General features: G+C 39.3%; 1 protein-coding gene across 1 annotated transcript; it reads left to right on the top strand.

Moving 5' to 3' along the window:
* Nucleotides 1–3,784: 3,784 nt before the first annotated feature.
* TBX22 (T-box transcription factor 22) lies at nt 3,785–11,754 on the top strand (the record flags this gene model as incomplete). Its single annotated transcript, XM_080910546.1, has 8 exons — nt 3,785–3,959; nt 4,544–4,718; nt 5,486–5,587; nt 7,101–7,275; nt 8,489–8,653; nt 8,960–9,024; nt 9,460–9,545; nt 11,141–11,754. 8 exons carry the CDS (start codon nt 3,785–3,787, stop codon nt 11,752–11,754), a joined length of 1,557 nt encoding a protein of 518 aa, XP_080766672.1.
* Nucleotides 11,755–12,231: the final 477 nt, after the last annotated feature.

The following is a 12,231-nucleotide window of genomic DNA, read 5'->3' on the forward strand; positions in this document are numbered from 1 at the left end:
CAATTAGAAGGCAGTGCAGTCAGACTTTCAACTAGATCAATGTTAATCCAAGGTCTGTCTTCTTACTGCTTCAGCTTTATCCCTTTTATTACCATAATCCTGGGAGACCCTGTAGAAACTCAGATTGCTCATCTAAAATTCTAGCTTGTGTTGGAGGTTTTACAATCCTTAGAGATTCAATAGCTCACGATGTCCTTATTCATAAAGCTACTTTTGTCGTAAAAGCAATAGGAAAGGAAGACCTAGATATCAAGTTGATCTTCCAGAATCCTTCTCAATGTGAATGTATTTTTTTCAGAATTTCTTCTGTCCATAAGGGATGCAAATTAATTGGAAACTTGTAGAAGTAAATAAGGATGATTTCCTGCTTCATGTAATTTAGCAAGTGGCAAATAAGGATGATTTCATGTAATGTAGACTCAGAAAATGTTAAATTCAGGTACACAAATGGTATGAGGTGGCAGACCATATATGGCAGTTCTTGTCTGTATATTTCTTGGGGTTCATTCTAGATCTTAAAAAAAAGTCATGAAGAGAAAGAGTTTATATTTGGTTCTCATTCAGTAAGGTTGTATATACATAAACCATCTTAATTTTGGAGTGTGAAAGATTGGGGATATTGAGAAAGAATAACAACTGAAGGAAACAATCTCCATTATGAAGTTGCTTGTGCTTCTGCCAAAAAATAACAATCCGTTTTTAGTCAGCCTCCAAATTTAAATTTTATTGTATGGTATTTGTATGAAAATAAAGAGACCTACATACGCACTACAGATACATTTGAAATAATTATTAATGAAGGAATTAAAACATCTCCACATATAGGTTTGGTATGAACATTTTACTAAGTACTGTAAAACCCAGGATACTTTTCTTCTAGGTAGACTGAGCCCCTTTTGAATATTTTTTATATACTTACAGTTCACTAGAAGCAATGATTCCATATGTTGTGTTATAAAACTTTAATAATGTACCTGTTTATAGTTATTAATCATGTATTACAATGCTTTATACAGGTACAGATTACTTTTCTATAGTTTTAGATAACAATACTTTATTCACAAAGAATCATAATAACTCCTATGCCTTTAAATACATATTTAAGTCTCCAATCTTCTTTCTATATTTTTCCCTTCCATGCAATGTCAGAGAATCTATTTTGAAGAATTATATGTGTTTCTGGATTAAACCTACAGTCTACAGAAAGAAGATTTCTGGGTATAGATAGGGCAAAGCATAATGAATTGTCCCCAAAGCCTCCTGACACACCCCACATCCTCCTATACAGCAACTATAGACATGAGCAAATGTGCAGGTAGCAAAGCTGCTTCTGCCATGTTTAAATCTTGTAAATATAACATAATGGAAATTACTAGCACACCAGTCCGGTAAACTTGAGGAGGGGCAGAGCTACATTTTTTTTCTCAGTGTAATGTCATCAGATAGTTACTAAAACAGGAATAGGAAAGGTTTAGGTTACACAAATAAGAATGTTCTGGATGACTAAATTACTTGCATATAATAAATATTACTGAAGACATTTCTTGTAATATAGAAATGTATATTCCAAGATATGCTATTTCCTTGGTTAAAGGAAATCATATCAGGGTAGACAGCGTGAAATAATAGAGCTGACATTGTAACAAACATCCTTTACCTAACTCCTACAGAAATCTCTCCAAAAACTCTACTAAGCAAAGCTTCCCCTGTTTTTCCTTTGCCCTGCCTTTGAGAAATAAAAAGTTCAAAAGCAGCAAGAAAAGTATCAAAGAGAGAATAATTCAAATGTTATATGGTTGTTAGCAGAATAAAATTAACCAATAACTCTTGACTTATCTGTTTCTGAACTGTGTCTTTTAGATAAGAATGAATATATATATATATATATATATATATATATATATATATATGTGTGTGTGTGTGTGTGTGTGTGTGTGTGTGTGTGTGTGTGTATACATGCTAAGAATTAATAAATATTTTCCTCTGGATTTTAATAGATGAAGAAAGAGAGATACATGAGTTTTGGCAAAGATTATATCCAGTTCTGTATGTTTTCAACCCAAGTGCTTTGTATACTGGAATTCTCTTTTCCTTGTCAGTAATCTGTATCCCTAGGATAAATATAGTGTCTTCCCATCTCTATATTGGATCATACCTTCAGCAGCATTAAGCTGAAAGGGAGTCTTCACTTTGGCATCCAACATTTTTAGAGTACTTTAAACTATTCTCAGTTGTCTAAGGATGCCCCATCCCCAAGGCTGAATGACCCACCACCACTGTAATAGTCATGTCATGGAAAATCTAGGTTTTCAGTTACATAGCTGAAGCTTTAAAAAAATGCACTGAAGGTCATTCATTCTTAAACCCTGGTATTAAAACATTGTAAGTTCATTCAAATTCCATCCTATTGTAACTGGAGTTGAATTAACTTCCAATGCCCTGTGACTAAATCTATCAAAGGAGAACAGACATTTTCTAAAATGTGCAAATGTACAAGAGTCTAAGCGTGTGTGATGTCCTACTTCTGATGAAATGTAAGTGACCAAATGTCAACTACACAGGCAAACATGTCTCACAATTGCAGACAACAGTATTCCTTGGAAATGGTGATGATAGTATTTTCTGAGAATAAAGAATGTTATTGATTTTAAGGACAAGCAAAAGCCAACCCATGAGGGTATGTCAGAAGACACTAAAACCAATTATTCAATAGTTCAGCACTTACATTTTTAACACACAGTTGGGAGCAAAGGCTCTGACTTGCCTCTAGACTTTAGGCTGTGTTTTCATATTGGTTGTGTGAATCTGAAGAGGGTATGAAGGTCCTGCAGAAGCAGGAATAGAAGTCACAGGTTGGCTTTAATATTTGGCTGTAGTGTTGGGACTCATTCTCTTGACACTGCTTGGGCCTTCCCCTTAAGATAAAGAGGTTATATGGGCATATTTACCAATACTACCAGTTTAATAACCTAACTACATAGCTCTGAAAGCTTGAACTCTCTTCTGGGTTTCAAGTGAGGTTACTGGAGAGGACAAAAAAAAAAAAAATTCCTAGATCCATTCATCTGAGTCTTGTTAAGTAATATTTGCTCTTTCTTAGAAAAGTGGCCCCTCATATGCAATTATTTCACATGTCTTAGAGTTTTACAATTTAATGTAAAACAGCAACCTTGTGCCTCCTCCTCATCTTCCCTCCTGCCGCCTATCTGGAGCCCCATTCCAAGCACCCCCTAGCCCCTCCTCCCTATCAGACTCTGAAGTGTCACTCACAGTGCTTTCTTACTTTCAACAGCTTCCAAAATAAACAATGGAGGTTGTGACCGGCTGGGCATTTGCTCAGTTGGATACAACAGTATCTCCCAATCACTTTGGGAATGAGTCCGCCTTTGGTGGCATGTCTGCTCCCTAAAAGGCCAGCATTTGCCAATCTCTGGCTTCTGGCGGGTCCCAGAATCAAGGATTTGAGGACTGATGGTACATGGGTGCCCACTCCAAGGGAGGAGAACAGAAAAAGAAAGGGAGACTACACCTCATTAGGACTTTGACTCGAGTTTAATCTTTCTTCCTTTTTATTTTATTTAAATAAAAATATATTCATATATAACAGAGGGGGAGATTTTTCTGTTGAGTGTGGATATAAAAGTTGTTTTTCAGATTTAAGATTTTGGGGGGGGGAGTTTTTCCTCCCGTGCCTCTCTCATCTGCGCCCTCCCTCTCCCCCTCCCTCCCCAGCCTAGCTCAGGTTGAAACTTTGCAGCACGCATTCACTTCTTCCCCTCCAGGGATGGCTCTGAGCTCTCGAGCGCACGCCTTCTCTGTGGAGGCCTTGATGGGGAGACCCAGCAAAAGAAAAACTCAAGACCTAAGAGAAGAGATACAGCCTGAGCTGCAGGAGGAGCAGTTCATAGAGGAAGGGGAGGAGATACTGAGCTGCCCTTCTCGGGACAGTCAGCAGCCTGGTAAGTACACTCAAGCAGCTCCGTTACTCTGAGCGCTTCTCTCCTGTGCGCGGCTGAATCGGATCTTATCCTTTGAGCGGCGGCAAGGATATCCTGGGATGACCGGCCCCACAAATCGGGTTCTGGATTGTGGAACACATTAGCCACCTGACTTTAGGACAGATTTCAGAGTCTGAATTTCACCGAAAGTGCTATGGTTTGTTTGCAATGAAAATGAGGGTCCCGCTTGCTTTTAGAGGAGTGATCCACACACCTCTTACAAAATTCTAAGAGACAAATCTGGCTGTTTTTTTCTCAATAAGAAGCAGGGTGTCCCCCAAAAGCCCAAGAAAATCTAGCTTCAGGTTGAGTTTATGGAAGTCGGGTAGAGAGAATTTTAACTGTCCCATTTTTTACAGGATGCAAGTTGCTTCCCCTCCCCATCTCTTCCTTAAGAAATCACAAAGGATTTTGTGGGGGAACTTATACTTCAGAGTTCCTGGGGGTGGTTTGGGGGGGGGGGATGGCGTCTATCAATTTAAAGATAGTCTCCTGAGAAAAGGGTGTGTACAGTCTCCCAAACTCTTAAATCCCCTGTCTAGCAGAAAAACGACCCAAGACAGAAACTTCAAAAACTGTATTTTCCTGCTCTGACAACAAGAGTAACAGCCAAAAATGTCTCCAAGAAGAAAGTATTATCCAAGTGGAGCTTCAGGGATCTGACCTATGGAAGAGATTCCACGACATTGGCACGGAGATGATCATTACCAAGGCGGGCAGGTTTGTTCAGCTGGGCCAGTGACTTTCCTGAATCACACACAGTAGGCACTTGAGGAGGAGAAACCAGGTTTTGTAATGTGAAGCTCCTCCCCCTTCCCATTCCTTGGCAGATGTTAGAAAGCCACAGACTACTTAATCTATTGCTCTGGGAAGTACCTAGCTGCATTAAATGGTCTACCCCTGTCTCTTTCCTGATACATCTTTATTCCCAGGACTCTTTCCATTCCTGCCCGTGTGTTGTATGCAAAAATCCAGACCTATGTAGGCAGGCAAGTGCCAGAAGTCCTTCCAACTTCTAACTGTTGTGGCCAGCCTCTCAGTGTAAGCAGAGCAAATAGTATTCCATCCACCATCCCTGGCTCAGACCACTAGGAAGTCAGCCTTTCCACAAACTCACCTTTTGGTATGGGGCAGCTTCCTGACTATTCTTCCTAATTTCAACCATTTACAAATCTACTTTACACACCCTTCTTCTAAATACAGGAAAGAAATGAAACTTCTCCTGTCCTACTTTCTTTCTTATAAGTTTAGTATCACTTGGGAGGTCATAGATGGGGACTTATATGAGACTCTGCACCACTAGGAAATCTCAGACTTATTAAATCAACCATCTTTTTCTTGCATAACAAATGTTATTCCCAGAGACCATCACGGAAAGGGAAGAGTACTGACTTTATTTGTCCACAACTCATCTTCCTTCAAAACTTTAATATATCCCACCTCATGTTCCTGTTTCTATTCAAACCCATATTTTGTTTTCCCTACAGACGTATGTTTCCTTCTGTTCGGATCAAGGTGAAAGGGATGGACCCTGTGAAGCAGTACTATGTGTTTTTGGACGTGGTACCGGTGGATTCCAAACGCTATCGGTAACTTGGTAGATATGGGGATATTCCGGTTTGCATAGCTAAGTTGTAAAGGAGCTGAGAACACAGATTCATTCAGAGCACCTGTCTTGCAGCTTGACACCTGACAGAAGGATGTTTTGGGGTTTTGTTTTGGTTTGGTTTTTGTTTCTTTAAGTATTCATCATGAGGAGAGAGGATTGCTCATCCTCGGATTTTGATAGCTGAATTTTCTCATTTGAATCTGGGTTCAAAGTGAAGGAAGAGCTGGTCTTTTCTATTCCCCCCTCCTGGAAGTTGGTGGTAAATGGCTCTGTATTGTACCTTCTGCCTACCAACTCTGTGTCTTAGATATGTAAACTGCGATTGAATTGGACTCTGGCATCCTGTAGGCAAGCAGTTTGAAAAATTGTTGAAAGAAATGTCTTAGACTCAAGGTGGACGCTGGCTTCTGGGAACCGGTTCTCAAATGCTGCCTTCATTTGCTGAAACCTAGTGGTAGCTTCCTAGGATCAGGGCCAGGATTTGCCCACCTGTTGTCCCCCTTTTAGATTTTTACGTGAAGGGATGGCAGGATTCAGACAGTGCCAGGATTCTATTATGCTTTTCTCTTGAAGCCCTTGATTAGGCTGGATCAAATAGGTACAAATTGTTCTGAAGATCAGAGCCTTTCCAAGCTAGCTAGCAGCTTAAGAAGCTCCGCTCCGCTGAAGCTTTGACTGGGAGCTCTGGAAGTGAAGGGGAGGGTGATGTGAAAACAGCCCAAAGTAAGCTGTGTGCAGTCAACCTTGGGCTCCTGTGGTGCCTGGCTCTTGCAGGGGAGCCTATCTGGCTTAGCTGCTTCTCAGGGCAAGAAAGTGCAACTCTCTGGCAACTTGGAACCTCCTCGGTTGGGAAACAGAAGCAACTGCTTGTTTTTCCAAGTTGTTCTGGCGCTAGTTTCGCTGGGGAGTGCTGAGAGCGAAACACAGTTTGAGATCAGAAACAGTTCAGAAAAATCAGCCTGGAGGACGTTCTGGGCAGGGTTCCTTTGGAGTTTTCTGCTGTGAAGTTTAATTGGCAAAGGGGTTCTTAGCAAAAATGGGCTTTGACTAAAACTATTAAGCGTGGGCAGGACTGACAGACACAGTGCTTCACCCTCTGTTTCGTTCTTCACGCTTCTCCCTCGATCGAAATTCATGGACTTTTTAAGGCATCGCTACAATGAGAAAAGAAATCTGATTCCTGTTCCAGTTTCTGCGAAGAAATACTGGACTCAGATATCCCACGCCATTTTTACTGACCAGGACAGCACATTTCATTGCATTGTGATGGCATATGCACATTTACTCTTCCTTTGTTCAGTCGTTCATCTGTTCATGTGTTGCCCTTGAACACTCTTCGGAAAATGAAGTGAGATCTGTTTATTTACTAGCTTTGGGGATAAGCGTCTTAATTGTTGGTAAGGCTCGGGTAGAGAACTCTGAAGTCTCCCATACCTCTGTTTTGTGCTGGCTGAGCCTAAAGCCACACTCCACTCATTTTTTTCTTCCCTCAGGTATGTGTATCACAGCTCACAGTGGATGGTAGCTGGAAATACTGACCATTCGGGCATCACTCCCAGATTCTATGTCCACCCGGACTCCCCTTGCTCAGGAGAAAACTGGATGCGTCAAATCATCTCTTTTGATCGAGTGAAACTCACCAACAATGAGATGGATGACAAGGGCCATGTAAGTGAGCACAATGTTTCCCCTGGAGGAGGTAAGTGCCAAGGCTCCTGGCCAGAGAGTCCTCAAGATGTCGCTCTTCTTTCTAAGTGTTTAATGTTTTGGGAACCAAGCTCTTCAGGGATCTGTAAGTCAGAGCCCATAAAGGGCTCCTCTAATCTGAGTTCTGGACCCCAGAAGGACTGACTGCAGGGAGCGTAACGGCTCAAAGACCCCAAAGCAAAGAGCAGTTTATGTTAGAGAGAGGGTCTTCTGCCCTGGGGGATGGGAGGGAACACTTCATAGAGGTGTCTGGCTTTCTTAGGGAACACAGGGGGCTCTGCCTTCCTTAGAGTCCACACATCCATTACCTTTGATATGTTGGGGGATGCAGGGGAGCAAATGAGAAGCCAGGAAGTTTTCAAAACCTGCTGACATTGGCATTCGCTCCTGCCTATGTTCAGGTTTTCTTGATCCTTTGTGAGTTTTACATCACGCCCGGAAGACACGCTCATCTTCTAGTCCCTTCACAGCAGCCTCTCGTTCTTGCAATCTTCCTCCCCAAAATAAAACACACAGGCAACAAACATCAACAGAAAAAAAAAAAAAAGGCACAGCAAACATCTCATCTTGGAAGCTGTAGTTTGCCCAGCAGTGTATCCCTCTGTCCACACATTTACACTTGCAAATGTTCCCTGCAGTGAGTCATTGCTCTGGTTCCAGGTCTCTGGCTTCTGTGCCACTGATAAAGATCCAATATTGATGATGTTACAGAAGTCAAAGGTTTCCTAGATGCTGAGTCTTCTCCTTAGGTACACTCCTTCTTGGGCCCTGTCAACCTAGTCTTGTGCCAGCCACAGAAGAAGAAAAGAACCAGGATTAGGAGGTGTGGAATATTATGTTTCTGGCAATATCTGGGAACATCAGTTACTGACCAGAGAGATCCTATCAGTTGATCCAGTTGATCGGGTCCTCGTGAGATTTCCATATCACATGGTCATCCACATTTGAGCACAGGATATGGAATATGTTTCATAGTGTCAGTGTCACTGTTGTGGCTTCCTGTGGAACTTCGGTCAGGAGGGTTTTGATGGGGGCCAAAGCCCACAACAAAGTCCTTCCTGGCATACCTATAGCTAGTTTTTGGGTGTGTCTTCACTGGTGGTTATTATAAAGTGGGGACCAACGGTGTTGAGAAGTAGGTATTTAACACGGCATTTAACCATTTCTTCCTCAGATCATACTGCAGTCCATGCATAAGTACAAACCCCGTGTGCACGTGGTGGAGCAGGACAGCAGAACTGACCTGTCCCTGCTTCAGTCCTTTCCTAGTGAAGGAGTGAAAACATTCTCCTTTAAAGAAACCGAATTCACTACAGTGACAGCTTACCAGAACCAGCAGGTAAAGCTGTCTTGACCCCAGTAACTGGGAGTGGCCCCACTGGTATATTGGGATAGAAGTGAGAGCACTGTATGGTTTGCATTTTAAACAACATTTTTCAGTCTTAACTGATAGAAAGTTGTGTGGTTCTTGTGTTAAACAGAAGATCAGGGCAAAGGGGACTAGTTGGCAATGGAAAACTTTGTTTTAATTCTGACTTGTCTACATGCTCATATTTATTTAAAGTACCCCATTATAGTGGCAGCATTGTTGCTAAGAACATAGGCTGCATTTTTCTCTTTGTCTTTTTTTTTTTTGAACTCGTAGATTACCAAACTGAAAATTGACCGGAATCCTTTTGCCAAAGGATTTAGAGATCCTGGGAGAAACCGGTAAGTAACATATCAATAAAATATAATATTTATGTAGCCCCGTTAATAACTACTAAAAATAATAGGTAAATAGAATTGCAATCAGACAGAGTATTTGTGTAGCTCTTTTATGAGAATTGAAGATAGTGTACCTGTGAATCAGAGACTCAGAAGCTTTCACTTTGACAGGTAGAAAATTAACCCAATGTTTGGATCCCAAACTATCCCTTCTTCTAATATTCCTCCTATCCAGTGTTAAGATTCTGTGTAGTATAGATTTGTGAAGCTTACAGAAATGTAGTCACACCCTAGCTACTAGTGTGGATTTTACAGACATTTATGAGACCCTAACTAATAATTCAGATTATCCCTCATAAAGTATGACAAGTTTATATGAATTATAATATTCACAAAATGTTTCCTGGCATTACTAAAAAGCAAATATCTCTATTTTAGGGGTGTATTGGATGGGTTTTTAGAGACTTACCCATGGAGGCCTTCTTTCACTATGGATTTTAAAACTTTTGTTGCAGACACACAAGGTAAGAAAACCTTTTCATCTTTTGTCTTATTTTTAGATATTATCACAGTAACAAAAGGCATAACTCTTAAACCATATTCTACTCAAGGGGATAATTATATACCAAAAAATTGTGTGTTCACAATCAATATATATTTATTATGTAGGAAAGAAAGAGGCAAAGCCAGACAGAAACTGAAAATTTAAGGGAGATGGTGAAGTTATGTTGCAGGTAGATATTGGTTATCTCATTTATTGAATTACCTCACACATTTATCATACATATATCATACATGGATTCCATAGTATCTCATTCCTTTATATGAAGAATCTAGGCTATTTTTATGTATATGTTGCTCAAATTCTTCAAAAGTTTATTGAATATAATGTAAAGAAATTAAGTATAATTATTTGTTGAAATGATGTACTTTAGTGAGCAGCATAGAAACTATGAACAGTTGCTTGAATAAATGAGTTTAACTGACAACATCAGGCAACATACTTTTAACATATTAAATAACCTAATTTTTAAAAAAGACATAAATGACTATTAATTGCTCACGTAAAATATCATTAACCTCATCATCTCTAAAACTGGAGAGGAGCATTAGTTTTAAAATAACTTTAGACTGCTTTACTACAGATATTTGTCACTCTGCTGCTAAAATACTAGTGTATATTTATATGAAAGTATACTCAAGAAAAATAACAAAATTATCAATAAAGGTCTATAACTTCATTAAGTATAGTCGTACATAATTGACTAAACATTTATAAAAAGTAACATTCAGAATTTAGATTTTTATTGTGCCATATAATAATTTTACTATATGTTAAACCAGTGGTTCTCAACCTTCCTAAGCACTACAACACTGTAATACAGTTCCTCAGGTTTTGATGACCACTGACCATAAATTCATTCATTTGCTATAGTTATCTTATAACTGTAATTCTGCTGCTGTTATGTATTATAATATAAACATCTGATGTACAGAATATCTGATATGTGACCCCCAACAGGGGCATGCCCCACAGGTTGAGAACCATGATGTTAAACAATAAAAGATTTTAAATGCCATTGAGTGAACACTTCCCTTCTCATCATGATGTTTCTTATCTAGAAACACTGTCTTCAATTCTTGATAGGGAAATCTCCCCATTTCTTCTTTTCATATAAAATGTTATTGTCAATATGTTCTTCACCAATAAAATTATTTTCATATTTACTTGTTTTTTTATGCTGAAACAATCTGTAAATCCCCAAACAATAAATTATCTTCTTCAGTTTAAAAATTAAAATGTTAGCTTTTATATGTAATCTTTTATTGGCTAAATTATATATGGGGCTTCTTTAACTCTTGGGCAAAATATAAAGTACAGTGAATGCTCAGTGTATGATACACAGTCTTAGTGAGGCAGCAGCAGTACTTCCAGTAGTAGAGATAACTACATTCCAGGTTAGTCAGAGGAATATAAATATATTTTCCCAAGCTAAAAGAACTGTGAACTTGCAAAGAAAACCACTCCAAGAATGGGACAGAAATGGCACCAGATAAGATTACTCGCTCAGCAGGAAAATCAGGTTCATTGTTCTCTGCCTGACTTGTCATTTCACAGGTGGAAGTAATGGTTCATCTCCAGTGACCTCTAGTGGAGGAGCTCCCTCTCCTTTGAACTCCTTACTTTCTCCATCTTGTTCTCCACCTATGGTTTACATGCCTCCAAGCTCCTTTGGGATGGCCTATCCAGAGACATACCTGCACAGTGTCAATGTACCCTTCTGCTACAGAATTTGTCCAACTAATTATTGGCGACCACAACCTTTTGTATTACCTACTCCTGAAAGGCTACCAGGCTTCAACAGTTCTCAGTCCTTACCCCTACTCAGGATGGAAGTCCCCATGGTATCCTCCAGGGGCATCATCAATCCAAACAGTGGCTTACATGAAGACTGCAATGGGCAATATCTACAAACATCTAATTCTGCCAATAAAATGTTATATGGATTACAGAATCCTGGAAATATTTTCCACTCAAACTCCATTGTCCAAGAAGCAATCTGTTGTCCTTTTCATCCTCCCAGTGGCTGTTATAGGTACAACATCTCCAAGCCACCTAGACTGGAAGATGTTGCCAATCACCTCAGTGAAAATGGTACCAGTCAGATTTCTTTTACTGAAGGTAGCTGTGATCATTCCCATTGGTATTCAGCAATTAACCATTACCTTTAATGGAACAGCACCCATGTTTTAAGACATTTACATGTAAGCATCCATTTTCTTTATTTTTAACATAAAAAGAACATTTCTTAAAACTTTCCTTTGTTTTGTTTTTAACATTTAGCATTGCTTTGTTTTGTTTTTAAAGTAACTTACAAATGTAATCTGTGACCTGTAAGAATATGACATTATAATAACCTTGGTCCTCAAATAAGTTACTTAATAAATACTATTGGATAAGATATGCCATCAGTGATAATGCCAGGAAATTAAGTCTCCAATTACAACATTGTTAATTCACTATACATCTGTGTTTTACCTATTGACTAAGGACAAATAAGAGATAGACATAATTCATGTAAAACCAATACAAGTATTTCAGTCTAATCTATGAAGATTGGTTACACTATAAATATCGATCAAGCAATTATGGCAAAAATTGAATCATTTGCTCCATTTATATTTTGCTGATGAAAGGAATAGTAATTA

This window comes from Micromys minutus (genome assembly GCF_963924665.1).
Source record: "Micromys minutus genome assembly, chromosome: X".
NCBI lineage: Eukaryota > Metazoa > Chordata > Mammalia > Rodentia > Muridae > Micromys > Micromys minutus.